Source organism: Lolium perenne, chromosome 1, assembly GCF_019359855.2.
Source record: "Lolium perenne isolate Kyuss_39 chromosome 1, Kyuss_2.0, whole genome shotgun sequence".
Taxonomy (NCBI): domain Eukaryota; kingdom Viridiplantae; phylum Streptophyta; class Magnoliopsida; order Poales; family Poaceae; genus Lolium; species Lolium perenne.
In genome coordinates this window covers 215,723,105-215,749,612 of record NC_067244.2, presented here as the reverse complement: position 1 = coordinate 215,749,612, position 26,508 = coordinate 215,723,105, and the positions used below count along the sequence as shown (strand labels likewise).

The window sequence follows — 26,508 nt, the reverse complement described above, 5'->3', positions numbered from 1 at the left end:
CTTCTAGTGAAACTATATTTTTATTCAGTCACATTATATGCTCTTTACTTGGAGCGTCTGTTTGTTTTTTATTTTTGTTTATGTTTGAATAAGATCGGATCCTAGCAATCCTTGTTTGGGAGAGATACACGCTCCACTTTTTCATATGAACACTTGTGTTCTTCGCTTTACTTTTAATGTTCAATGATAAAAGTTGGAAGCTATTGCATTTATTGCTATTTAGTTGGAAAAAGAAAATGCCTCATATTGTCTTGGATAATTTGATACTTGGAAATTGTTTTGAGCTCTCAAGTAGATCATGATTAAGCTCTTGCATCATGTAGTTTAAACCCATTAGTGGAGAAATACCGTAGAGCTTGTTGAAACTGGTTTGCATGATTGGTCTCTCTAAGGTCTAGATATTTTCTAGTAAAAGTGTTTGAGCAACAAGGAAGACAATGTAGAGTCTTATAATGCTTGCAATATGTTCTTATGTAAGTTTTGCTGTACCGGTTCATACTTGTGTTTGCTTCAAACAACCTTGCTAGCCAAAGCCTTGTACTGAGAGGAAATGCTTCTCGTGCATCCAAAACCTTGAGCCAAAACCTATGCCATTTGTGTCCACCATAACTACCTACTATGTGGTATTTCCTGCCATTCCAAGCAAATACTTCATGTGCTACCTTTAAACAATTCAAAAGCTATTATCTCTTATTTGTGTCAATGTTTTATAGCTCATGAGGAAGTATGTGGTGTTTATCTTTCGATCTTGTCATTTACTTGAATGAGACTTTCACCAATGGACTAGTGGCTTCATCCGCTTATCCAATAATTTTGCAAAAAGAGCTGGCGCGGGGTTCCCAGCCCCCAATTAATCAACCTTCATTAATAATTCTCTTCACATGTTTTGCTCTGATTCATCAGTAAGCAACTTAATTTTGCAAATAGACACTCCTCCATGGTATGTGAATGTTGGAAGGCACCCGAGGATTCGGTTAGCCATGGATTGTGAAAGCAAAAGGTTGGGAGGAGTGTCAACCATAAATAAAACTAAAATACATGTGTAAACAAAAGAGAAGAGGGATGATCTACCTTGCTGGTAGAGATAACGTCCTTCATGGGAGCCGCTCTTGAAAGTATGGTTGATGAGGTAGCTAGAGTGCCCACTATCATTCGTTGACAACAACAAACACCTCTCAAAATTTTACTTTTATGCTCTCTATATGATTTCAAAACTTAAAAAGCTCTAGCACATGATTTTATCCATGCTTCCCTCTGCGAAGGGCCTATCTTTTAGGGTGTGTTCGGTTTGGGGATGGGGTGGAATGGAATGGAACCATTCCATTCCACTGACACGGAACCGTTCCATCCCTGTGTTCGGTTTGGACAAAAAAATTGTCACAGAACGGTTCCATTCTTGTGTTCGGTTTTGGAATGGGATGAGAATGGAATGGAATGGGTGAGATAATCACCCGATTAATTATTCTAAACTCGATTAATTATTTGCTAAACTTGATTAAGTAGTGCTAAACTTGATTAATTATTGCTAAACTTGGTTAATTATTGCTAAACTTAATTAATCAGCATTTAATAGTCACCCGTTCCACTTGGTCCAGCCGAATCGGCCGGACGGGTTGGTTCCGCATCTAGACGGAATATACCATTCAAAGGAACCGTTCCATTCCATTCCATCCCCAAACCGAACGCAAGAATGGGTTCTAGGAATGGAACGGTTCCATTCCATTCCAGTCTATCCCAGAACCGAACAGACCCTTACTTTATGTTGAGTCAGTTTACCTACTTCCTTCCATCTTAGAAGCAAACACTTGTGTTAACTGTGCATTGATTCTTACATACTTGCATATTTGCATTCATCATATTACTTTGTGTTGACAATTATCCATGAGATATGCATGTTGAAAGTTGAAAGCAACTGCTGAAACTTAAATCTTCCTCTGTGTTGCTTCAATGCCTTTACTTTGAATTTATTGCTTTATGAGTTAACTCTTATGCAAGACTTTTGATGCTTGTCTTGAAAGTACTATTCATGAAAAGTTTTGCTATATGTTATCTATTTGTTAGCAACTATAGATCATTGCCTTGAGTCACTGCATTCATCTCATATGCTTTATAATAGGATGATCAAGATTATGTAAGTAGCATGTCACTACAGAAATTACTCTTTTTATCGTTTACCTACTCGAGGGCGAGCAGGAACTAAGCTTGGGGATGCTGATACGTCTCCAACGTACCTATAATTTCTGATGTTCCATGCTTGTTTTATGACAATACTTACATGTTTTGCTTGCACTTTATAATGTTTTTATGCATTTTATGAAACTAACCTATTAACGAGATGTCGAAGGGCCAGTTGCTGTTTTCTGTTGTTTTTGGTTCCAGAAAGGCTGTTCGGGCAATATTCTCGGAATTCGACGAAATCAACGCCCAGAACCTTATTTTTCCCGGAACCTTCCAGAAAGTCAGAGGGGGACCAGAGGGGTGCCCTGGGGGCCCCACACGTGGTGGCGGCGCGGCCCAGGAGGGGGGCGCGCCACCCTAGTGTGAGGAGGCCCCGTGGCCCCTCCGACTCTGACTCTTCGCCTATTTAAGCCGTCCTGACCTAAAACATCGATACCAATTGACGAAACTCCAGAAAGACTCCAGGGGCGCCGCCACCATCGCGAAACTCCAATTCGGGGGATAGAAGTCTCTGTTGGGCACCACTGCCCGGGACGGGGAAGTGCCCCCGGAAGCCATCTCCATCGACGCCACCGCCTCCATCATGCTCCGTGAGTAGTTCCCCCATGGACTACGGGTTCTAGTTGTAGCTAGTTGGTATTCTCTCCCCCATGTACTTCAATACAATGATCTCATGAGCTGCCTTACATGATTGAGATTCATCTGATGTAATCGGTGTTGTGTTTGTTGGGATCCGATGGATTGTTACATTATGATTAGTCTATCTATATAAGTTTGTGAAGTTATTGTTGCTGCAATCTTGTTGTGTTTAATGCTTGTCACTAGGGCCCGAGTGGCATGATCTTAGATTTAAGCTCTATACTTATTGCTTAGATTGTATCTACAAGTTGTATGCACATGTCTATGTCCGGAACCAAAGGCCCCAAAGTGACAGAAATTGGGACAACTGGAGGGGAAGGCTTAGATATGAGGATCACATGTTTTCACGGAGTGTTAATGCTTTGCTCCGGTGCTCTATTAAAAGGAGTACCTTAATTTCCAGTAGATTCCCTAGAGGCCCGGCTGCCACCGGCTGGTAGGACAAAAGATGTTGTACAAGTTTCTCATTGCGAGCACGTATGACTATATATGGGAAACATGCCTACATGATTAATAATCTTGATGTTCTGTCTTAATGCTATTTCAATCCTATCAATTGCCCAACTGTAATTTGTTCACGCAACACTTGTTATTGGAGAGTTACCACTAGTGTAGATAGCTGGGAACCCCGTTCCATCTCTCATCATCATATACTCGTTCTACATGACATTGGAAGTAGTATCAACTATTTTCTGGTGCCATTGCTCTCATATTATCACTTTGCTGCCGTGTTATCACATTACTCTTTGCTCTCATATTACTGCTGCTTTCACATCACCCCTATTACTAGTGTTTTTCCAGGTGCAGCTGAATTGACAACTCAGTTGTTAAGGCTTATAAGTATTCTTTACCTCCCCTTGTGTCGAATCAATAAATTTGGGTTTTACTTCCCTCGAAGACTGTTGCGATCCCCTATACTTGTGGGTTATCAGAGCGCTTGACACGCACCCGATAATAGAAGATGATGCTGATACAAGATGGACAAAAACAATCAAGGAGAAGAACATCAGGTGGAGGCATGCTTTAGTCTCTACCCGAACTATCTTCGGCTAGACACTCGGGGGCTACTGACGTGGGCATAACCCTTCGGGTAACCGACATTGCCCTACCCTATACGATCTAGCTGGAGGCCCATGAAGGTATTCAATGACAAGGCGGGCCAATTGGATAGCAAAGCGGAAGATTCCTTGACAGGTAAGGCAAGGAAGGAGCCGAACAAGGAAGGTTTAGAGATAGAACTATTGTAAATCTAGTCGTACTCGGTTAGACCTCTTGAGACCTAGCCTCCTATATAAAAGCCAGGAGAGGGGCTGCCGAGGGACACGTACAATCTTAGCAATCTTAGCCACCAGAAGTCTAGAGCTAGGTCGCCGCAGCACTTAGCCTCTCGACGAGATCTCAGCCGAACCCTTCGGCACCCCATTGTAACCCAATATTCTCATAATCAAGATCAGACAGGCAGGACGTAAGGGTTTTACCTCATCGAGGGCCCCGAACCTGGGTAAATCTCTCTCCCCGCTTGTCTGTGAACCGATGTCTCGTGTCAGCTTACAGGATTCCATCAACCCTAAGCCCCTATCGGAGGGCATTGCCGAGGAGCACCCTCGACCCTTGTCCCCTCTATTTTCTTGGGAAACCTCTTAGGGTATGTATAGCCGTGGATTAGGCTCTCTTTTATTATTCACTTTTGATAATTCCTGGCTAATGGAGATCCAAAGGTTATTACCGCTTTCTATTGGAGGTTGAAAGATGACAAGTAGAATTCCTACTACTCACATCCACATGGGGAAAATCCGAAGCAGGCCAAAGAGATGTTGGGACGAATAAAGCCCTTTCTACGTCAGAGAGGTTATAATTTTTTTTTAGATCGAGCCATTCTTTTCTAACTCTAAATTTTGTACGCGTCCTCTCTAACCAAAGCGTCTGGACAAAGCGTCAAGTGTTTGGAACCATTGGTTGATGAAATATGTATCATCTACAACTCTATTTTGTGTCCACTGTGCTGGTACTGTTGGTTCACATATGTATGGTACTACAATACTACTATTATTGTGATCCATTATTCTCTCTCTAGTAGAGGCCATCATGTGCTGCTCCAGGTAATGAACGGATAAAATTAAAAGGTTAAGAGGTTCTAAGTTCAAAATATGATCTGGTCACCAATAAAATTAGGAATCAATCACACATTATCTATGGAAAGAATTCACAGCTTCATTTAAACAAAAAATGCCTAAGAATATGAGTGCTTTGATACATTGAAAGCTTTCTGTATAGTTAGAAGCAATATAGTTTTATTTTAATCGTGAGTCTTAGTTGTACCAAGAAAGACATTTTTCTAGTGCTTGTGTTACCCTGGTTGAGTTGTGCTCACACATGATGGCCTCATCGGTTCTAATCCAGCAAAATTTGTGTCGTCTGCCGGACATCTCAACACTAACACTACAGAAAATCAACAATGTTAATTAAGAGCTAGATCTGAGAGATGAAAACTATTTGGAGATGATTTCTTGGACAAATGTACACAATTAACCTTCCCTAACTTTGAATAGCATGATCCAAGGACTAAAACTTCAGTTCTTGTATGATGGAAGGACAACAACTCGGACAATAACAACAACGAACAACACGGCCATGTGATGTGGTTCCTGATTTTGTACGCTCATGTTTAGCAAGAACCATGGTAAACCATGCTTTTTTTTCTTTACTTATCCTTCCTATGCAAGAGAATCATGGCAGAAAATAAGGTGAAACATGAGACATTGCCAATATCAAATCAAAATCCATATTAACTTCAAGTTTAGAAAACAGTCATGTAAACTAATTTAGCAATGGGTAATCTTTTCTCTCTAATATACGGAACACATATAAGTAAACAAAATCTATGATAACTACAGCCTCATGAATCAATGAGCCACTACTAACACTCAAATCCTGAACAAAATTACGAAGAAAAGAGCAGAATCCTGCCTATTGTTAAGCTGTTAACCTATGCTACTATTAAGATGTTAATGCATGTTGTTAGTCCAGTTGTAAAAATTCTACCTGCTTTTAGCCTGCACTATGTAAAATCATGTAGCGAAGAAGTAACTAGTAATGTAATGTCACTAGTGTTATGTGTAATCTCAACTTGCAAGAACTGAACATGACATCCATGTTTTACTACCACTATGATACTAGGACACGCATGAAGATGTGCATGTGAGGCAGAGACAACCATAAAGGATGCACGAGCAGGTTGATTGATCCATATACTACTTCCGTAATATCTAAAATCAGGTGAATAAGTTGCACATATAGTTCTGCTAAAGTGATAATCATCTGTTACACATGATGTTGTTCAAACAAAAAGAAGTACCCGGCCACCGCCGATTTGACTGCTGCCAGCTTGTTGCCGTGCCACGCCGGTCGCGCCAGTCGCTGCAGCCCACAATCGGCAAGGGCTCGCCGCCTCGCCGCAATAGCTACGGATAATACCGACCTGCCGTTGTGCGCCTGTCGCCACGCAGAGCCGCTACTCTGCTGCCCGCGATCGCCGCATCCCACAATCGGTAGGGCTCGCCGACTCGCTGCAATAGCTAGGGCCTAGACGCCTAGGGTAGGGCTGCCACTGTGTGCGATCGTCGAGAGGCAGTTTGAGGAGGCGGCGGTATATTCGTCGAGAACTTTTGACTTTTTTTTCTACTAGTTTTTCTTAGCGATACATTTTTAGTGGGCCCGCTGGGCCTAATCTCCGTCGGAGAATCCGAGACATTTGATCTTTTCTACTTGTCCCTCTATTATGATAAGTAGAAGGTACTATAAAGTATAAAATAAGCTAATAGAGAAACTGAGCTACCGCTCGCTTGATGATTCCAGGGCTCGATGTGGGACTTAGAGCCATTGTCGAAAATATGCCCTAAAGATAATAATAATAATATTTTTTATTGTTTATGATAAACTTTTATGCTCCAATCTAGGAGTGTAATAAAAATATACATAATACTTATGTGGTTTCATAAACAAGACCGTGTCCCTAGGAAGTTTTTACTATACTAGTCTGTTGGTTAAGGTTTTCTAACCATATACATTTGTTATCCACTAACAACAAGGTTATTTCATTAAGAGAATGGCGTGATGGACAAGACCTAAGTAAGCAAAGTGATAAGATCATGCCACTATGTTTAAATTGGTGTAGCTTTTAAATGTCAAGTATCATAATCCTTAGAATGAGATTATGTTGCTCCCGGGTACGAAAGAATACTTTGGAGGCATCAACCTTCACTTCATAATTAGGTGATCAAAAAAGTATCTTTCAGGTATCTTAGAAATATCTTGTTGGTAGCATGTGTCATGACTGGGATTTGTCCATCCTCATGACGGAGAGATATACCTAGAACTCGCTCGGGAACACATATTCTATATCACTTGCAAGCACATAACTAATAAGTTAGCCACAAAATAATGGTGTACTATGGTCTATTTAAGGAGGAACATATGGTTTCCAAAGCAGGTCAGACAGATGATCCAACCAAAAATAACCTACATCTAATGGTTTTAATACATTTAAATTGTTTGGGTTTTAAAAATAGAGGGAAAAAGCTTCCCAAAAGTTTATAACATGTAAAGCCATTCCAGTAAGTATACGCACATAGATAAATTTATTATAAGAACTATCCCCGTAAGATTAATTCAAGAACACTATATATTAAAGTTACCTCACTCTCTATAAATTAAAATGGCAATTGTTATTTATTTAATATGAATCTGAGACATTTTGATAATCTAGTGCAGTGTAGTTTTGGGACATAGGCATTAATCAGAATTAGCAAAAGAAAAATAGGGATAATCTAAACGAGTAGCAGCTAGGAGGGGAAATCAACTTAAAATCTTATAGCCATCCATTATAGCTTTTTTTGTGGGAACCAACAGTTGTTTTGTGAATCCTAAGTATTTGAATTTAGATAAAGAGAAACTCCAAATTTTTTGGCCCCAAAACTTTTGGGCCCTGTGTGGTTGCAGTGGCCGCACTCCCATAGGCATGGGTTTGATGACGAAGCTATAATTGACGCGCACGATTCACAGTTCCAAACGTCAACTTATCTATATAATTTATCCAAATTAACGATTGGAAGTAAAATAAAATGTCGAAGTTGTTAACCTAACATGTGTTTGTACCCGTTCCATGTATGTTATAAGTGTTTGTACTAACTCTAAATTTATAAATAACCAAATCTGCGGTTGAATGATTAGGAGGGTAGTGGCACCCAAAGTTTACCAGAGTTTGAATCTCGTACTTAGCATATTAGTGTCTCATAAATACGGAATAATTTTCAGTGGGAGGCCTTATTATCATCGATAGCAAAACGATTGTAGTGACTTCGTCAATATTAAGACCTATCAGGTCAGTTTCTTGGATTTAGTTTCATACGCGTTAAATAAGTGTGTGCGTGCATTTATAGGGATGAGTATATATGTACGCATTTGTGAGCACCATCAGGTGTCCCGTGCTTGGAAAAGAAACTATAAGTTTTATAAGCTTAGTGAAAATATATTAAAATTCCAAAAAAAATGTTTATTTAAATGAAAATATCTTTACAATCCCCACCGGGGCGGGGAGCTCTATCTCCATTTTTCCCGTACCTTTCCTTGGTCTTCCTCGTTGAGTCCCGATCTACCGATCTCCCCTCGGCTCGACCGCCGGCCCGCCTTGACGTAGCAGCTTATCGTAAACGCCGACGCCTCCATCCCCCCTCCCCCACAACCCAACACCCCTGCCGGACTATCGCGCTCGCCGCCGTCAGCGCCGTTCCCGATCTTACTCGTCGTGAGATCGTGTTCCTGCTGTCTCCCACCCCGTCGTCGATCTTGGTCATTGGGCTTCAGCCTAGGTATGACCTTGTTTTCATCCAGTTATTAGTTAGACCCCGGACTGGTGTACAGAATTACTGAGTGTGCCGGTACACGCCATCTAGATCCGCCCCTGCTCGTATGACTAGTTTGGAAACCCTCCGCATGTTTCTGTGATATGATTATCCCTGTAGAACACAATAGGGTCCCTTTTTGGATGTTTAGACTAATCACAGTTGCCCTTTTGCCTTGTCTTTAGATATATTAGAACTGAATCAACCAAGTACCTTTTGTTGTTTTCTTTTTTCCCAAAAAAAGTACCTTTTGTTTCTTTAGTTTGTGGATTGTACTTATTAGATTTGGACCAACGGTTCCATTGTATCATCCTCGTATGGCTGAATAGATATTTCACTTCATAACTTTAGTGTTCGCTGCGGTCAACTTAATGAAGAGAGATGGCTATAGAGCTGTTTCCCTCCCATGGTAGTGCAGTTTACGCTGTATAGATCATCTGTTTGATGAGTATCCTAGCTGCATGTTTATGTGTCGAAGCTCATTTGTCTGCTCATATTATCAAGGAACTCATTTTGCATTTACTCCGCCTGTGTTTCATCTTCGAATCTACTACCTCTGTTCCTAAATGTATGGCGTTTTTTGCTAGTCGTTATTAAATTGAACACCCAAAACGTCTTATATTTAGGAACGAGGGGCGTAGAACTCAGTAGTTGCTTATGATGTGTCAGACCGATACATGCTGGAACTGGCGTGTCTGTCTGTGTTTCATCTTGGAGTTCAGAACTCATAGTCGCTTATGATGTGCCAGGCTTCCAGACAATCTTGCCATTTGCACTAATTGGAAAGTCTTGGCTGTTACTTTCCATACCTATATTGGCATCGTGGTAGCTGGTTTGAATTATCCTGCATCCGAAAACTATAAGCCAAGTAGTAAAATGTCTAGATGATACTACAGGCCTGCCATTGCGTACATGCAGATAGGTGTGTTGGTTTCGTTGTTGTTTGCCTCCATGTTTTTTGTGCTCGATGTGCTCTCTGGATTGTATGAATATGACCGCTAACCATGATTGTTTTTAGTTTCCTGTCAAAATTTTGAGCTGCATAACAAGTGTTTTTTTTGTGTGCCATGGACCAACCCTTTTCCCATGAATGATTAGATGCCCATTGTGCAGCACGGTACCTATTATCTGATTACCACGTGAACATATTTCTTTAGCATAAATAAAGCTGAAGCTCATGATGTATGTCTGGTTACCTCATCAGTTATTAGTTTTACTGAAGCAATAGTGTTGTTCCTCCGGTATGTAGCAATTATGACCGTTTAAAATTATGTCTGGAAGTCTTGTTGAGATTGATTGTTTGTTAGTGTCTTGGTTCCACGTTAACACTCGTATTTCTACTATCTAATGCAAATTGTGAGTGTTTTTTTTTTTGACACTTCAGTCACCAGGCGGTAATGCCCATGATATGTTAGTTGAAATGTAAGGTTTCTCATTCAATCTTCTCTAACTATTGTTCATTCCTTCCATTTGCAGGAGTAACACTTTCAGCTAGACAATAATCATGAGTCTTGCTTGTCTCGTATGCCATGGCATGGGCAGCCCATCACACTCTCTCAGGAGCTACTCAGTGTCCAGTTCGGAGGATGACAACCGATGTGGAGCTGTTGTCACCTGCTTAACTCGGAGAGTAGCCCCTGCTGGATCTGCTAGTGTTGGGACATCAAAGGTGACCCCCTTTCCATCCATGGCAACTGGTCAAAGTGCCGAGGGAACTCCTCGTCTTCAGCGAAGCCGTGCTGTGTCAAGAGACCTTGTCAGAGACTGGAATTTCGATGAAGCCATTGTCACGAACTAGATTAGGCGTCAGACTGTTACCAGTTGGACTTTGCACCCGTACTTATTCAGAAGGAGATTCCATCATTTGGTGTACATTTTTTGCTAGCGTTATTCAGTTGCTGGGAAAATGCTCAAGAGTGATGGGACTTCTCGTGAGCAATACGTTGGTAATATATGAAGGTCTGTCTGTGTAGTTAGAATAAATTTAGTGTTTTTTTTTCCTATTTCTAAAAGTGGATATGCTGTGCTGTGCTTCTTGTATATTATGAAATATCTATTTCCTATAAATGCTGGAAAATGGCATTTGAATTTCGATGTATTGTTGTTGACGTCTACCAGCTATTTTTGTCTTGCACAATGTGATGCAGACATTTTTTGTCTAATGAACGCATGGACTATTTCCAGTACCAGGTTGTTAAAACAAACTACTATAATTTTCATTTGTAAATTGCAGACAGAAACGGTGTTGGGATCGCAGTTAGCACTAACGTGATTGTGAAAGTAAGCAGAACAGGCATTGCTGGTGAAAATGAGTTACCGGGAAAATTCTAAGGGTGATTGTACTTTTCTTGAGCACTATGTGGCTCGTTAATATATGAAGGTCGATCTCTGTAGTTAGAATAACTTTTAGCGTATTCCTATTTCTAAAAGTGAATTTATATTTTGTACTTTCTGTAGGGTATTACGATTTTGAAAAGCAAATTTAGATTTGTACTTCTATAAATTATATGAAGTATCACATTTCCTGTCATTGACGTTTATTGTTTTTGTCGTGCACAATGTGATGCTTGCACTTACAATCTTACACAGATACTTCATTTGTCCCACAATATAAAACGTTTTGACAAGCTAAAACTATCTTATATGCTGATATAGAAAGATTAGTGAGCAAGATTTTTTTCGTCCAAATAACACATCAATTATTTCTAATCCGTTGTCAAACAAAATACTTTTTTCGTTTCCATACTGCAGATAGAAACAATGCTTGGTTTGCAGTAACCCAGTCACCACTGTTATGGATTCCTGATTGAATAGCCCGAGGGGACTATATATTAGGTACAAGGAAGGAAATATGTTCTCCTAAACCAATACTGATACTCCTTGACAACCACAAACATAAATTTGAAACAAACCATATCCTCTGTAAGTTTGCACAAAAGAGAGATGGTGAATTTTCTCCTTTACAACAATGGCATGCTTTACTAATTTCAGTAAATAAACACTGTTTAGTATAACAAGGCATCGCTGGCGAAAATGCCTTTGGTCAACATTTAACCTTCATTAAACCGCAACCGGGGGCCTGACCAGAGCCATTGCTTCTTTTATCTTCTCCATTGCATCTTGTAGAGTTGATAGTGCAGCGGCATAGGACATACGAACACCCTTGTCATCTCCAAATGCATCACCAGGGACAAGCGCGACCTGTAATACAAGAGAAAACACCTAAGATCCTATTCTCTGATCCTTTTTTCAGGAACTTATGTAGACTGGCATACTCAAAATCAGTCAAACATTTACCTGTGCTTTTTCTAACAGGAACATGCAGAGGGTCTCAGAGTCCTTGATAGTGCCAAAACCTTCTACCTCAGAACCGTAGTAGGAGCTGAAGTCGATGAACAAATAGAAGGCACCCTGTAAATTGTAATACTTAGCTACCATCCTGCTATAGATATGCCACACTGTCTCAACAAGTAGCATAGACTGACCTGAGGTTCTGATATTTTGACTCCTGGCAGTTCCTTGAAACTTCTTACAAGGTAATCCCGGCGCTCCTGGAATGCTTTGACCATGGTTGAAACTGCTTCACCACCGGCATAACCTAGGTTCAAGGCCGCAAGCCCTGCCTTCTGTGATATACTACTGGCACCAGATGTGTACTGTGTAGTAAAAAAGGCACTATCATCAGGATAATAGTGAAAAATCAAAGACTGAAGATCTGCGAGCCAATTTCCACAACATCATCAGGGCATTGTCATCATTAAGATCAAAATGAGTTCTGCATGGCTAAGTTGCTATGTATCTTTAATTAGTAAAGATGGTGGTACACTGGTACTGGACCTAAAGGTGCCTGCTGTTTAGATACAGTAATTTAGAGACTAGGGGTTGCATTCTACTATCAGTGAAATGGGAAGGAACTTACAAATACATTGTGTTCCTGGAATTACAACATGTTAGATGAAGGAAAAGAGAGATGAATACCCACCTGGCTTTGGATCTTTCCACAAGCTGACACAAAATGCTTAGGGGCAGCTAAGTATCCAAGTCGCCAACCAGTCATAGCAAAAGCCTATAAAATTTATGCTCATTAAATATTAAAAATATTTCAAGAGCTAGACCATGCATATCTAGAAACCAAATAATCGAATGAACATGGACATCTGGTTCTTCTACTATCAAGTCTTATTTGAAAGAACACCTTAAAATATACTACCTCCTCTTCTTTAGTTAAGGCATATTCTGACTACTCAAATCCAAGCATTGACTAATACGTAATCGAATAATATGTGGGTTATACTTCACGTATTTAGTACTATTGAATTCTTTGACAAAAAGCAGATAAAAAAACAATGTTACCTTAGAAAACCCATTTACAGTTAATGTTCTATCCCACATTCCAGGTAAGGCAGCAAAACTTGTGTGTTTAGCTGGATGATAGATAATATGCTCATATATTTCATCAGATAGAACCTGGAAAGTCATTAATAGTATGATACATCAACAATCTTGATGAATTGCTGATGCAAAAGATCTCAAATGATACAAATAACATACAAGAGGACAAAGTGCAGACCAGAAGTCTAGGATACTTCTTGACTATATCAGCAATCTCCTCAAGCAGCTCCCTAGGATACACAGAGCCTGTTGGATTAGATGGGGAGCATAGAATCAACAGCCTTGATTTTTCAGTGATCACTGAGGCAAGTGACTCTGGCTTTAGCAGGAAATTGTCTGATATGCTTGTCGGAAGGATAACTGGTGTTGCACCAGCCAACCTAGCCATTTCAGGATAGCTGACCCAAAATGGTGCTGGTATCAAAACCTAAAATAAGATAAAACTCAACATTTTCAAAAAGGGGGATGCAAACCATTGCATTTAAGAGCCTGAGAATAATAAGATGCTTAATTATTTGTTTACCCCACATTAACCTATAAATATCTGCAGTTCGAATAGGAAAACGCAAGCAATCAATCAGGCTTGTAACTTGTAAAGATATTTCTAAACAAAAGATGAGTTTTTAGATAATGGAAGAGAAGCCTCCACAGTCCCCTGCATCTGAAGACGCACACATCCTAAAATTATTATGAAGTCGTTACAATCACAAGGCGTCCACAGGAAGCGGCAAGCTACATAGAGCGTGAATACAAGAGTACACATTTGGTGATGCTGTTCTCATCCATCCATAAAATACTATCACGTTTCTTTTGTTTTTGCGTGGGATAAAATAAGAGCATTTCACCTAATTGGCTGTGTAGAGAGATATGACCATAAGAACAATAAGGAGGCGCAGTAATGACAAGGCATGTTTGATGCAAACAATATTTGCAGTTTAACAAAAAAAGAATGAATCAGTCCACTAACTTCTAAGGACCGAGGACAACAAAATGACTACAGGATAAACAGTTGGTGCTGCTAATTTCATGGATATTTCAAAGCTTAAGTTAATATTCCCCAAAGAAAAAATGCAGGGGAAGTAGATGGCAAGTTTACCTCATCACCAGGTGAGCAAACAGCAAGTACAGCTTGTGTAATGCACTGCTTAGCTCCATTGCTTACTAGCACCTGATCTGGGCTGTAGGATAGGCCATTCTCCTCTGCATATCGAAAGCCGAACAACGAGTTAGTCAATTAGGCTACCTATCCAATCTGAATACTCTGCAAACGAGAAATTCATACACACACACACGCACGCACACACACACCCTGGAGCTTGTTGCAGATAGCCTTCCTGAGCTCCATAGTCCCAGCATTAGGCGTGTACCTTGTAGAGCCATCCCTGATTGCATTCATCCCAGCCTGGATAGAGAAGGCAAAATTCAAATTGCTGAATCCAGCATGCCACAACAACAACACGCGTGCTTGTAGAATGCAATTACTCTGAAAGTCTGAAATCTACCATTGGGCTTGAACGACGATACAAACAGTGACATGAAGCAAGCGAAGGAGTGATTTTTCTTTAGGCTGGATACAGCTAAATTGACTGGCAATCTGACGGTGTTCACCCAACATTCAGAAGCGAGCACGTCGCTAAGATCCAGATCATCCCGCGATCCAGGGAGGTACAGCACAAGGAACAGAGGACAGTTCCTTCGCTTATTCCCCATTGCCAATAAAGAAAAGAAAAAAGATAGGAAAGGGGCGGTCACCTCGGCGATCGCAGCCGGCGTGTCGAAGTCGGGCTCCCCGGCGGCGAGGCCGATGACGGGCACCCCGGCCTGGCGCAGCGCGCTGGCCTGGTCGGTGATGGCCATGGTCTTGGAGGGGCGCAGCGCGCTCACCCGCGGGCTGATGGACGTGTCCACCGCCTCCGCCCGCACCGCCGCCATCCTGGCCTTCCTCGTCCCCTCCCACGACGCCCTGCAGCCAAAGAAAAAGGCAGAATCTTGATCGACGGTACTGGACGGATTAAGCGGAGCTGCTGAGGGACTGCTGTTGACTCACCTGGAGAAGGAGACGGAGCCTGCGCCGGGAGAAGGTTTGGTGGGGAGGGTGAAAGATGACGACGAGGAGGAGGAGGGTGAGGGGGTGGCGACGGAGGAGAATGCCATCGGAGTCGTTGGTTTTCTAGGTGGTGTCGGGTGAAGCTGCAGGGGCTGGGTTATATTGTGGAGGCAGGGCATGGATGGTGGGGGTGGTAGGTGGCGGCGACCGGAGTTTTGCAAGCTGCTGGACTGCTACTTGGGGTAAGCGGATGTCAGTCAAAATATGGTTGTTGGCTGGAGGGGGGAGAACGGGAGCGATGACGAAGCGAGCTCCGACTTCCACCCATTGTTACCAGGCACCATTGATAAATCAGAAATCTGAATCTGTCAGAAAGATAGTTCAGCTGAGAATGACATCTTCTAAAAATAATTTCGGATTTGACACTTTTGCTCAACGCCGTAGATCAAGGCTTTGCGGTACTGAGATGACCGGAAAAGTGGTGGAGCCAGTAGGTCAACCTTGTGCAATCAATTTATTTATAAGTGTGTAGCTAACACATATATTAATATAATTTTTTGAATAATTTTCGCATAATTTTCTCTTATATAGCTGAAAAACATGTGTAGTCAAGTGACTACACATCTTATGTGTGTGTGTGGCTTCGTCAGAAAGATAGTTTAGCTGAGAATGACATCTTCTGAAAATAATTTCGGATGTGACACTTTTGCTCAACGCCCTCGATGGAGAAGTGGTGGAGCCAGTAGGTCAACCTTGTGCAATCAATTTATAACTGTGTAGCTAAACACATACTATATTAGTAAGTATGAAATTTTGAATAATTTTCGCATAATTTTCTCTTGTATAGCCGAAAAACCGTGTAGTCAAGTGAATACACAACTTGTGTGTGTGGCTCATCACGGGACCAGATGAGATCCTATGTGTACAACCTCCGACACCGGCCCATCCCGAGATGTTGAGATGACAATGGTCAACACCTCGACCTAGGGAATTGACCTAAGCAGCTTGAACGTCCTAGGTGGGGACGCTGAGCCTGCCCACGTTGAATCTGATTGTGCACCAAGTTGTCTCAGCACCTCAACATCTTGACTTGGAGTGTTTAAAATGAGAAGTGTAACCTCAACGGTAGACATTCTCGACCGGACTTTCTAACGAGGGTTAGATTTAGGGGCGGAGCTATGCGCAAGTCGGACCCTCTCCCCCCCCCCCCCCACACACACACACACACACACAAAAGAACAGCACATCTCCTCCACCCTCGCAACTTCTGTGTAGCAGTGCCACTAGTTCACACGCAATGGAGCATTGGGGCTCATCTCCGTCGATTCACGACATGAGTTGACATATAACACATTTCATAGTCCAACCATTGATACTAAATGCTTTGAGATAATGAGTGTTTAGTTGTCCACTTATCTTCTATCAACATATGTTTTCCCTATTTCCTCACTGCTTAGCCTCACCCCTCCCCCTTAGACACATGCACGCCCGCACAAACGCTCGCGCATAGAAGTCTCTTTATGAAATTTAGGCATTATAATTAAAAAGTACTCATAAATAAAAACATTCCATATGCATCGATTGATGGGTATGGCCTACATTTCGAAAAAGGTGCTTGGCGTCACGTAAGAGTAACTACTTCTTTCCTACTGACTTACAACTTCAATATCTATCCATAACCTCGGCGATCGCCGCCGGCGTGTCGAAGTCGGGCTCCCCGGCGGCGAGGCCGATGACGGGCACCCCGGCCTGGCGCAGCGCGCTGGCCTGGTCGGTGATGGCCATGGTCTTGGAGGGGCGCAGCGCGCTCACCCGCGGGCTGATGGACGTGTCCACCGCCTCCGCCCTCACCGCCGCCATCCTGGCCTTCCTCGTCCCCTCCCACGACGCCCTGCAACCAAAGAAACAGGCAGAATCTTGATCGACATTAGTGGACGGATTAAGCGGAGCTGCGGAGGGAGTGCTGTTGACTCACCTGGAGAAGGAGACGGAGCCTCCGCCGGGAGAAGGTTTGGTGGGGAGGGTGAAAGATGGCGACGAGGAGGAGGAGGGTGAGGGGGTGGCGAGGGAGGAGAATGCCATCGGAGTCGCGTTGGTTTTCTAGGTGGTGTGGGGTGGAGCTGCAGGTGCTGGGTTATATTGTGGAGGCAGGGCCGGGATGGTGGGGGTGGTAGGTGGCGGCGACCGGAGTTTTGCAAGCTGCTGGCCTGCTACTTGGGGTAAGCTGCTATCAGTCAAAATATGGTTGTTGGCTGGAGGGGGAGAACGGGAGCGATGACGAAGCGAGCTCCGACTTCCACCCATTGTTACCAGTCAGGCAGGCACCATTGATAGATCACAAATCTGAATCTGTCAGAAAGATAGTTCAGCTGAGAATGACATCTTCCGAAAATAATTTTGGATTTGACACTTTTGCTCAACGCCCTAGATCAAGGCTTTGTGGTACTGAGATGACCGGAAAAGTGGTGGAGCCGGTAGGTCAACCTTGTGCAATCAATTTATAACTATGTAGGTAAACACATACATATATTGATATGAATTTTTGAAAAAAATCGCATACTTTTCTACTGTATAGCTGGAAATTTGTGTAGTCAAGTGACTTGTGTGTGTGTGTGGCTCCGGACCAAAGGAGATACTATGTGTTCAGCCTCCGACACCGACCCTGTCCTGAGGTGTTGGGATGGCAATGTTCAACACCTCGACCTAGGGAATTGACCTAAGCGGATCGAATGATCTAGGTCCGAACGTTAAGCCTGCCCACGTTGAATCTGACTACGTGCCAAGTTGTCTCAACACCTCATCACCTTGACTTGGAGTGTTGCGAATGATAAGAATCTCTAAAGAATTTTTTGGGAAGGGCTTAGTGGAAAAAAGTAGCCTTTGGCCCCCACAAACATTCATATTTGATCCCCCCCCACACACACACACCATCTCCCTCCACCCTAGCAACTTCCGACTAGCTTCGCCATTGGTTAAATTTATTGTTTCACACACGATTGAGCGATGGGGCTCGTCTCTGCCTATTCACGACGTGAGTTGACATATAACACATTTCATCTTTATCGAAAAAATATAACACATTTCATAGTCCAACTATTCATAATAATTTATTTGAGAAAATGAGTGTTTGGTTGTCCACTTATCTTCTATCAATACATGTGTTCCCCCTATTTTCTCTATTCTTAGCCTCATGATAACCCACAAGTATAGGGGATCGCAGCAGTCTTCGAGGGTAGTATAACCCAATTTATTGATTCGACACAAGGGGAGACAAAGAACACTTGGAAGCCTTAACAGCGGAGTTGTCAATTCAGCTGCACCTGGAAACAGACTTGCTCGCAAGAGTTTATCAGTAGTAACAGTTTTATAGCAGTAGTAGTAGTGAAATAACAGCAGCAGAGTAACAAAGACAGTAGTAGTGATTTTAGTAAACAGCAGGATTAAAATATTGTAGGCACGGGGACGGATGACGGGCGTTGCATGGATGAGAGAAACTCATGTAACAATCATAGCAGGGCATTTGCAGATAATAATAAAACGGTGTCCAAGTACAAAGAAATCAATAGGCATGTGTTCCAATTATAGTCGTACGTGCTCGCAATGAGAAACTTGCACAACATCTTTTGTCCTACCAGCCGGTGGCAGCCGGGCCTCAAGGGAAACTACTGGATATTAAGGTACTCCTTTTAATAGAGTACCGGAGCAAAGCATTAACACTCCGTGAACACATGTGATCCTCACATCACTACCATTCCCTCCGGTTGTCCCGATTTCTGTCACTTCGGGGCCATTGGTTCCGGACAGCGACATGTGTATACAACTTGCAGGTAAGATCAATAAACAATGAATATCATGATGAAATAATAACATGTTCAGATCTGAGATCATGGCACTCGGGCCCTAGTGACAAGCATTAAGCATAACAAGTTGCAACAATATCATCAAAGTACCAATTACGGACACTAGGCACTATGCCCTAACAATCCTATGCTATTACATGACCAATCTCATCCAATCCCTACCATCCCCTTCGGCCTACAATGGGGAATTACTCACACATGGATGGGGGAAGCATGGCTGGTTGATGGAGAGGCGTTGGCGGTGATGATGGCGATGATCTCCTCCAATTCCCCGTCCCGGCGGAGTGCCAGAACGGAGACTTCTGGCTCCCGCGACGGAGTTTCACGATGTGGCGGCGTTCTGGAGGCTTTCTGGCGACTTCGACTTCTTCCCGTGCGTTTTTAGGTCGAAGGAAATTTATAGTCCGAAGGAGGGCGTCGGAGGCCGGCCGAGGGGGCCACACCATAGGGCCGCGCAGGCCCCCCCTAGGCCGCGCCGCCTTATGGTGTGGGGCCCTCGGGCCTCCACCTTACTTGTCCTTCTGGCTCCGTCAGTATTCTGGAAAAATAGGGCCTTCTGCATAAATTCCGAGGATTTTCCCGAAAGTTGGATTTCTGCACAAAAACGAGACACTGTAAACGATTCTGAAAACAGCATTAGTCCGTGTTAGTTGCATCCAAAATACACAAATTAGAGGCAAAACAATAGCAAAAGTGTTCGGGAAAGTAGATACGTTTTGGACGTATCAACTCCCCCAAGCTTAGCTTATTGCTTGTCCTCAAGCAATTCAGTTAACAACTGAGCGATAAAAGAACTTTCACGAACACATTTGCTCATATGATGTATATATTCTCATGCTATGGCTAATACTCAAGCAGTTCATAATGAGATACATGCAAATAAGATCATCTAACAGCTATGTCAATCATGGAGAGGTACCAACAATTAATAATAAGCATCATGAATCATGTATATAAGCAGGATTGCAATGTTCATAAGAGAGTATGATAAAGTGGTATCTCGCTTGTCCGTATTTGATCGGCAAAACATAAATGCCCAGGCACCTCTGGAGTTCATAGAAAGACTAGAAGTAGTGATTGTCAAAGATAAAAGCGTCAAAGTTATACCACAATCAATCATATTTTGAGACAAGCATATCATACTAAGAATGACAGTTGTGCTCTCAAGATAGTGCTCAAAGAAATAATGGAGACACAACATAAAAGTAAAAGATTGACCCTTCGCAGAGGGAAGCAGGGATTAACATGCGCTAGAGCTTTTCATTTTTGAAATCAGGAGTAAAATTATTTTGAGAGGTGTTTGTTGTTGTCAACGAATGGTAATGGGTACACCAACTACCTCGCCAACCGGACTCTCAAGAGCGGCTCCCATGAATTATTTGCATGTTTATGTGGCACTCCTTCCAACCTTTCTTACGCAAACCATGGCTAACCGAATCCTCGGGTGCCTGCCAACAATCTCATACCATGAAGGAGTGCCTTTTTATTTTAGTTTTATTATGATGATGACACTCCCCCCAACCTTTGCTTACACAAGCCATGGCTAACCGAATCCTTCGGGTGCCGTCCAACAATCACAAACCATGGAGGAGTGTCTATTTAGGTTAATTAATTTGGGACTGGGAATCCCGTTGCCAGCTCTTTTTTGTAAAATTATTGGATAAGCGGATGTGCCACTAGTCCATATGAGAGTCCGTCAAAAGTAAATGACAAGGTTGAAAGCTAAACACCACATACTTCCTCATGAGCTATGAAACATAAACACAAATTGAGAAGCATTTTGAAGGTTTTAAAGGTAACGCATGAGAATTTACTTGGAATGGTTTGAAATGCCATGCATAGGTATTTATAGTGGACACTTTGGAACAACTTGGTTTTCAGGTGTTTGGAAGCACGAGCAGCGTTCCCGCTCAGTACAAGTGAAGGCTAGCAAAAGACTAGGGAGCGACAAATCAAGAGAGCAGTAATTGTCATAATCATGCTTGCGGCAAAATAAATTAACGGAGGCATAAAAGTGATACAAGAACTCTGAAGCAATATAAATCATCGAGGCTTAATTGACTTTGGTTCAGTCATATGCATGCGTGAGCATGTGCCAAGTCGATATAAATGAATTATTCAGAGGAGGATACCACAATGCCATACTTACTTATGAATAAAACAATGCAAGCAAACATCCATGACATGCTACTCATATTAATAAATTGGAGCTAAACATGAGAGATCATAAACTACTAGACTTTCTCAAATAACATATACCTCACATGAACCAACTAAGCATGCTCACATGGATGAGTATATGTACAAAAATGAGAACAAATAGAGTTCATAGCAGCCTCTCACCACAATCCAATTGTCGTAGATCGTCATTATTGCCTTTCACTTGTGTAGCTTGGATAATATAAAATGAAAACCACGCTCCAGCCACTGAAGACCATTGAACTCATAATGAACTTTACAAACCAAAGAAGAACAGCAAATATTTTTGGTGTTTTCGAATTAGAAACAAGAACAAAAGGAAACAAGCAAACAAAGCAAAATCTTTTTGGGTTTTCTTATAGCAAACTAGCAATAGCAAATAAAGCGAAACAAATGCAAGAAACCAAAACAAACAAATGGTGAAGAGAAACAACGGAAATATTTTTGGTCTTTTTGTGTTTTGGGAAAGAAACAAAGCGAAAACAAGAAATAGCAAACTAGAAAACTCACATAAACACAAAGCAGCAGAAATTCGTCAAACTTGACAGCAGTACAGTACTCGATTTTTCAGAAATTCTTCCACTGCTCAAATCGAAATTGTTCAACTAATGAAAGTTAGATAACAACCTGGGGAACATGCACAAAAATTGGCTTCGCAAAATACTGTTCTGGCTATTTTTGAGAATTTTTACGGTAACAGTCCAGAATCTGTTTTCAGGCAGCACTTCCCCAAATATCACCTTCCTCTCATTAGAAAACCACTCAAACAAATAAAACAAGTATATACAAGTATCCAGCAATCATAATATGCAAAGAATGAGTGATGCCGGTATACCTCCCCCCAAGCTTAGGCTTGTGGCCTAAGTGGAGTTCAATCCCATCGAGACCATGAGGTAGTATCTCCGTAGTACGACGAAGATGGATCATATTCTGGGCATGTGCTAGAAGAAGCACCCGGATACGTGACGGTGTAGTCGTAGGAGGGCTCGGCGTCCTCGGAGTCATGTTGCTGGTGGAAGTCTTGTATCTTCATATGTTCATCCACCTCCTCCTTAGTGCGCGACCATGATTGCCTGTCAATACTGAACAAACCTGGCTGGGGAAGAGGGATTTCCTTCTCATCCCCGTCAGCAAACAACATTCTATAGACCATATTATCTAAAGTAGAATCGGCGGTAACAAAATGATGACTCTTCATAGCAGCAATATCGAGTCTCCTAGGGGTCAATGGCACATCATTAGGATCAAGAGGAAGTCTTAAATGTGTTAAAACGCGCAGTGCAATAGTTCCTCCAAAAATAGGCCCCCTATTAGATAGGCGGCGAGCAATAAGAGAACCAAGATGATAAGATGTCCGTCCAGTAAGTGCAATATTCAAGAAAGCAAGATGGTAACTAGAAATATTGCTAGTGTTCTCCCTACCAAGAATGCTAGTAGCAATGTAATATGCAAAATACTTAATGACAGGGAGTTGAATGTTCCTTATCTTGCCACGCTGAATGGTGCGACAATCATCATCGGTGATCCCTCGATAGAGCTCCAACAGGTCCCGGGGGTTGTCATCAATCCTCCTTGCTGTACCTACAGGGGCAATATCCAATGCACGGCAAAAATCTTCCAATTCCATAGTAACAGGATTACCATAGATCTTGAATGCAACTGTCGGCTCATATTGCGTGTTGTTGAACTTGAAGCTCTTGACGAAAATTTTGGTGAGCATGTAGTATTGCTCCCTTTCGTCTCCCACGTAGGTGGTTAAGCCCGCCCTATTGACAAGGGTGAAGAAATCATCCAATATCCCTGCATTTCTCAGAAAATCATAGCATGGAAAAGACGAAGCATTAGGAGCCCCGTTGTCCTCTTCGGGCGCGAAGCTAGGCGCGATGATATCCTCATTGTACGATCGCCTAATTCGGGTGGCGGCCCTAGAAGGCCTCCCGGTGCTGGTTGTTCCTCTCTTGAAAAATTCTTCAAAGTTGAACTTCTTCATCTTTCTTTTCTGAAATTTTTCAACAAGTGATATAAAACTTGATTTGGTGACATATAATCAAGGGGAACTACTATAGGAACTTGCTAGAGTACTAATCATGCATCAAAACTAGTTTATACAACTTAGAACAAGCATGCAAGCTCACTAAACATGTTACCTACAACAGCAAAATATTCAAGATATACTCAACCAAACAAAATTCTACTTGGATAGGCGGAGGAGTCACATACCGGAGAGCAAATGTGCCAAATTTCAGACAGAAATCTGGGCTGAGCAAAGAGATCGAAAAATCCTGAGCTCTTGAGCAAAAACGCGAGTGAGAGAAAGCTGGTTCGAGTTTTTTCGGGAGAGAGAAGATTCTGGGAGAAAGAGATGAAGTAGTGGGGCAAGGAGGGGCCCACACCACAGGGTGGCGCGCCCCCCTCCTTGGCCGCGCCGGCCTATGGTGTGGCACCCTGGGGTGCCCCACAGGTCATCCTCTGGTGCTCCCAGGTGCCTCTTCGAAAAATAGGACCAACGGTATAATTTTTGTGAATTTTCGAAAACTTTGAAAAATGCACATTTCTGGGTATTAAGTTTATTATTACTGGCCAGGAAATTTTTTGAAATCTCTAATTAACTAAGGAACTTTGCAAATCAAAAGTGCTACAGCAAATAAGACAAGTGGAGTGAGAAAGAGATGTTGTTTATCTCCCCTATGCATATAAAAAGTATTCGTTAACAAGGTTGATCAAGTCTTGCCACCGAATAAATTTTACATAGCATATGAAGAAATAAACCTCAAATCAATCATGTTACCTTGAATTGTATTGATATAGATCCAATCATAAGATTTTGATAACCTTCTTTAGGCTCATATATAGGACAATCGATAGTTCCAACTTTGATAGTTCTCACATTAGAAATAGTATTGACTCCACATACTTTATCAATCTTCTTGGGGAAATAAACAGTATGCTCCTTATCATCAACATTGAAAGTAACCTTTCCTTTATTGCAATCAATAACAGCCCCTGCGGTGTTAAGAAAAGGTCTCCCAAGAATAATAGACATATTATCATCTTCAGGCATTTCCAGCACAACAAAATCAGTTAATATCAAGCAGTTAGTAGTAACTTGAACAGGAACATCCTCACATATACCAACAGGAATAGCAGTAGATTTATCAGCCATTTGCAAAGATATATCAGTAGGTATCAACTTATCTAAATAAAGTCTCTTATAAAGAGAAAAAGGCATAACACTAACACCGGCTCCCAAATCACATATAGCAGTTTTAACATAATTGTTCTTGATAGAACAAGGAATAGTAGGTATACCTGGGTCGCCCAACTTCTTTGGAACCTTGCCATTGAAAGAGTAATTAGCAAGCATAGTGGAAATCTCCTCATTGGGGATTTTCCTCTTGTTAGTAACAATATCTTTCATATACTTTGAATAAGGAGGCAATTTAATAGCATCAGTTAAAGGGATTTGCAAGAATAAAGGTTTCATCCAATCACAAAATTTATTATAGTGTTCTTCTTCCTTTGATTTTAGTTTCTTAGCAGGAAAAGGCATTTGCTTTTGCACCCAAGGTTCTCTTTCATTACCATGTTTCTTAGCAATAAAATCTTCTTTAGTATACTTTTTATTTTTATCATGCTTTTCAGGTTCATCTTCTACCTCTTCTTTATCAGAAGCATCATTCTTATCATTATCATTATTATTATCATGTTCATTACCACTTTTAGTTTCAGCATCGGAAATAGAAATACTATTAGGATCATTAATAGGTTCAGAGGATTCTACAACATTTTTATGTTTCTTCTTCTTTTTCTTCTTAGAAGGAGCACTAGGTTCAATACGTTGAGAATCTTGTTCAATTCTTTTGGGATGCCCTTCAGGATATAGAGGATCCTGGGTAGAGACACCACCTCTAGTTGTTACTTCATAAGCATGTTTCTCTTTAGAATTATTATTTAGCAAGTCGCTTTGCACTTTAGTGAGTTGATCAATTTGAGTTTGAATCATTTGAAAATGTTTAACAAGCACCTTAACATCATTGGAGGTTCTCTCCACAATATCATGCAAATTGCTAATAGCTTGAGAATTTTCCATTAGATGATTCTCTACTCTCATATTAAAATTTTCTTGCGTAACAATATAATTATCAAACTCATCTAAGCATTGCGCAGGAGGTTTTGAATACGGAATATCTTCCCTAGTAAAGCGTTGAAGGGAGTTTACCTCAATCATGGGTGAAGGGGGAATTATCTCACATATATCTTCTATAGGAGGTAGATTCTTCACATCTTCGGATTTAATACCTTTCTCCTTGAGAGACTTCTTAGCTTCCCGCATATCATCATCATTCAATTCAATTAAACCCCTCTTCTTCAATATTGGCGTTGGAGTTGGTTCAGGTGTTTCCCAATCATCATGATTCCGGCTTATTCTAGCCAATAAATCTTCAGCTTAAATGCGGAGTTCTTTTCTGAAAACACAACCAGCACAACTATCCAAATATGCTCTAGATTCAATGGTTAGTCCACTATAAAATATATCAAGTAGATCATTCTTTTCTAAATCATGTCCAGGTCTAGCTCTGATAAGAGAACAAAATCTTGCCCATGCCGCAGGCAATTTCTCTTCATCTCCCTGATCAAATCTGTAAATTTTCTGTAAAGCAGCATGTTGAGCACTAGCAGGAAAGTATTTTTGAAAGAAAACATCACGCAACTCAGTTGGACTTTTAATAGAACCAGGAGGCAAATTATTATACCAAGTTTTAGCGTCATCCTTTAATGAGAAAGGAAAAATTTTAGCGACAAAGTAAGTACGCATCTTGACATCATCAGAAAACAAGCTACTCATAGAAGAAAGTTCAATCATGTGTTCTACAACACTTTCTTTTTCAGTACCACAAAAGGGTGTTTTCTCTACAATAGCTATATGAGATAGATCAAGAGAAAAATCATAATCTTTATCCTTAATGCATATAGGAGATGTGGCAAATTCAGGATCAGGAGATAGCTTATGTTTAACAGTATATTGTGCGAGAAACTTTTTAATTTTACTTGCATCGGTAATAGAATTGCATTTATCAATAAAATCATCATTAAGCTCCACATAATCTTCATCAGGATCATCACTAGAATAATCAAGTTCAGGTGAATTAACAGGTGTAGTGGTATTTTCATTAGGAGTTTCAGCATTTTCAATTTGTCTAGACCTAGCAATTGTAGCATCTAGAAAGAATCCCAACGAACCACTATCATCAAGCACAGCAGAAACATTATCAATATTATGAGAGTTTTCAGA

General features: G+C 41.5%; 3 protein-coding genes across 3 annotated transcripts; 1 reads left to right on the top strand and 2 right to left on the bottom strand.

Moving 5' to 3' along the window:
• Positions 1–8,409: 8,409 nt before the first annotated feature.
• On the top strand, positions 8,410–10,811 carry LOC127323933 (uncharacterized). The gene is made up of 2 exons (XM_051352045.2): positions 8,410–8,684; positions 10,194–10,811. Exon 2 carries the CDS (start codon positions 10,222–10,224, stop codon positions 10,513–10,515), a length of 294 nt encoding a protein of 97 aa, XP_051208005.1. The 5' UTR covers positions 8,410–8,684; positions 10,194–10,221; the 3' UTR covers positions 10,516–10,811.
• Positions 10,812–11,485: 674 nt separating this feature from the next.
• Positions 11,486–15,391, bottom strand: LOC127323909 (bifunctional aspartate aminotransferase and glutamate/aspartate-prephenate aminotransferase). The gene is made up of 10 exons (XM_051352013.2): positions 15,157–15,391; positions 14,862–15,072; positions 14,418–14,511; positions 14,206–14,309; positions 13,288–13,536; positions 13,071–13,184; positions 12,700–12,783; positions 12,203–12,373; positions 12,015–12,128; positions 11,486–11,918 (listed from the first exon to the last, which is right to left on the bottom strand). Exons 1-10 carry the CDS (start codon positions 15,333–15,335, stop codon positions 11,778–11,780), a joined length of 1,461 nt encoding a protein of 486 aa, XP_051207973.1. The 5' UTR covers positions 15,336–15,391; the 3' UTR covers positions 11,486–11,777.
• A 1,427-nt stretch (positions 15,392–16,818) lies between these two features.
• Positions 16,819–17,375, bottom strand: LOC139834141 (uncharacterized). The gene is made up of 2 exons (XM_071824542.1): positions 17,132–17,375; positions 16,819–17,047 (listed from the first exon to the last, which is right to left on the bottom strand). Exons 1-2 carry the CDS (start codon positions 17,236–17,238, stop codon positions 16,819–16,821), a joined length of 336 nt encoding a protein of 111 aa, XP_071680643.1. The 5' UTR covers positions 17,239–17,375.
• Positions 17,376–26,508: the final 9,133 nt, after the last annotated feature.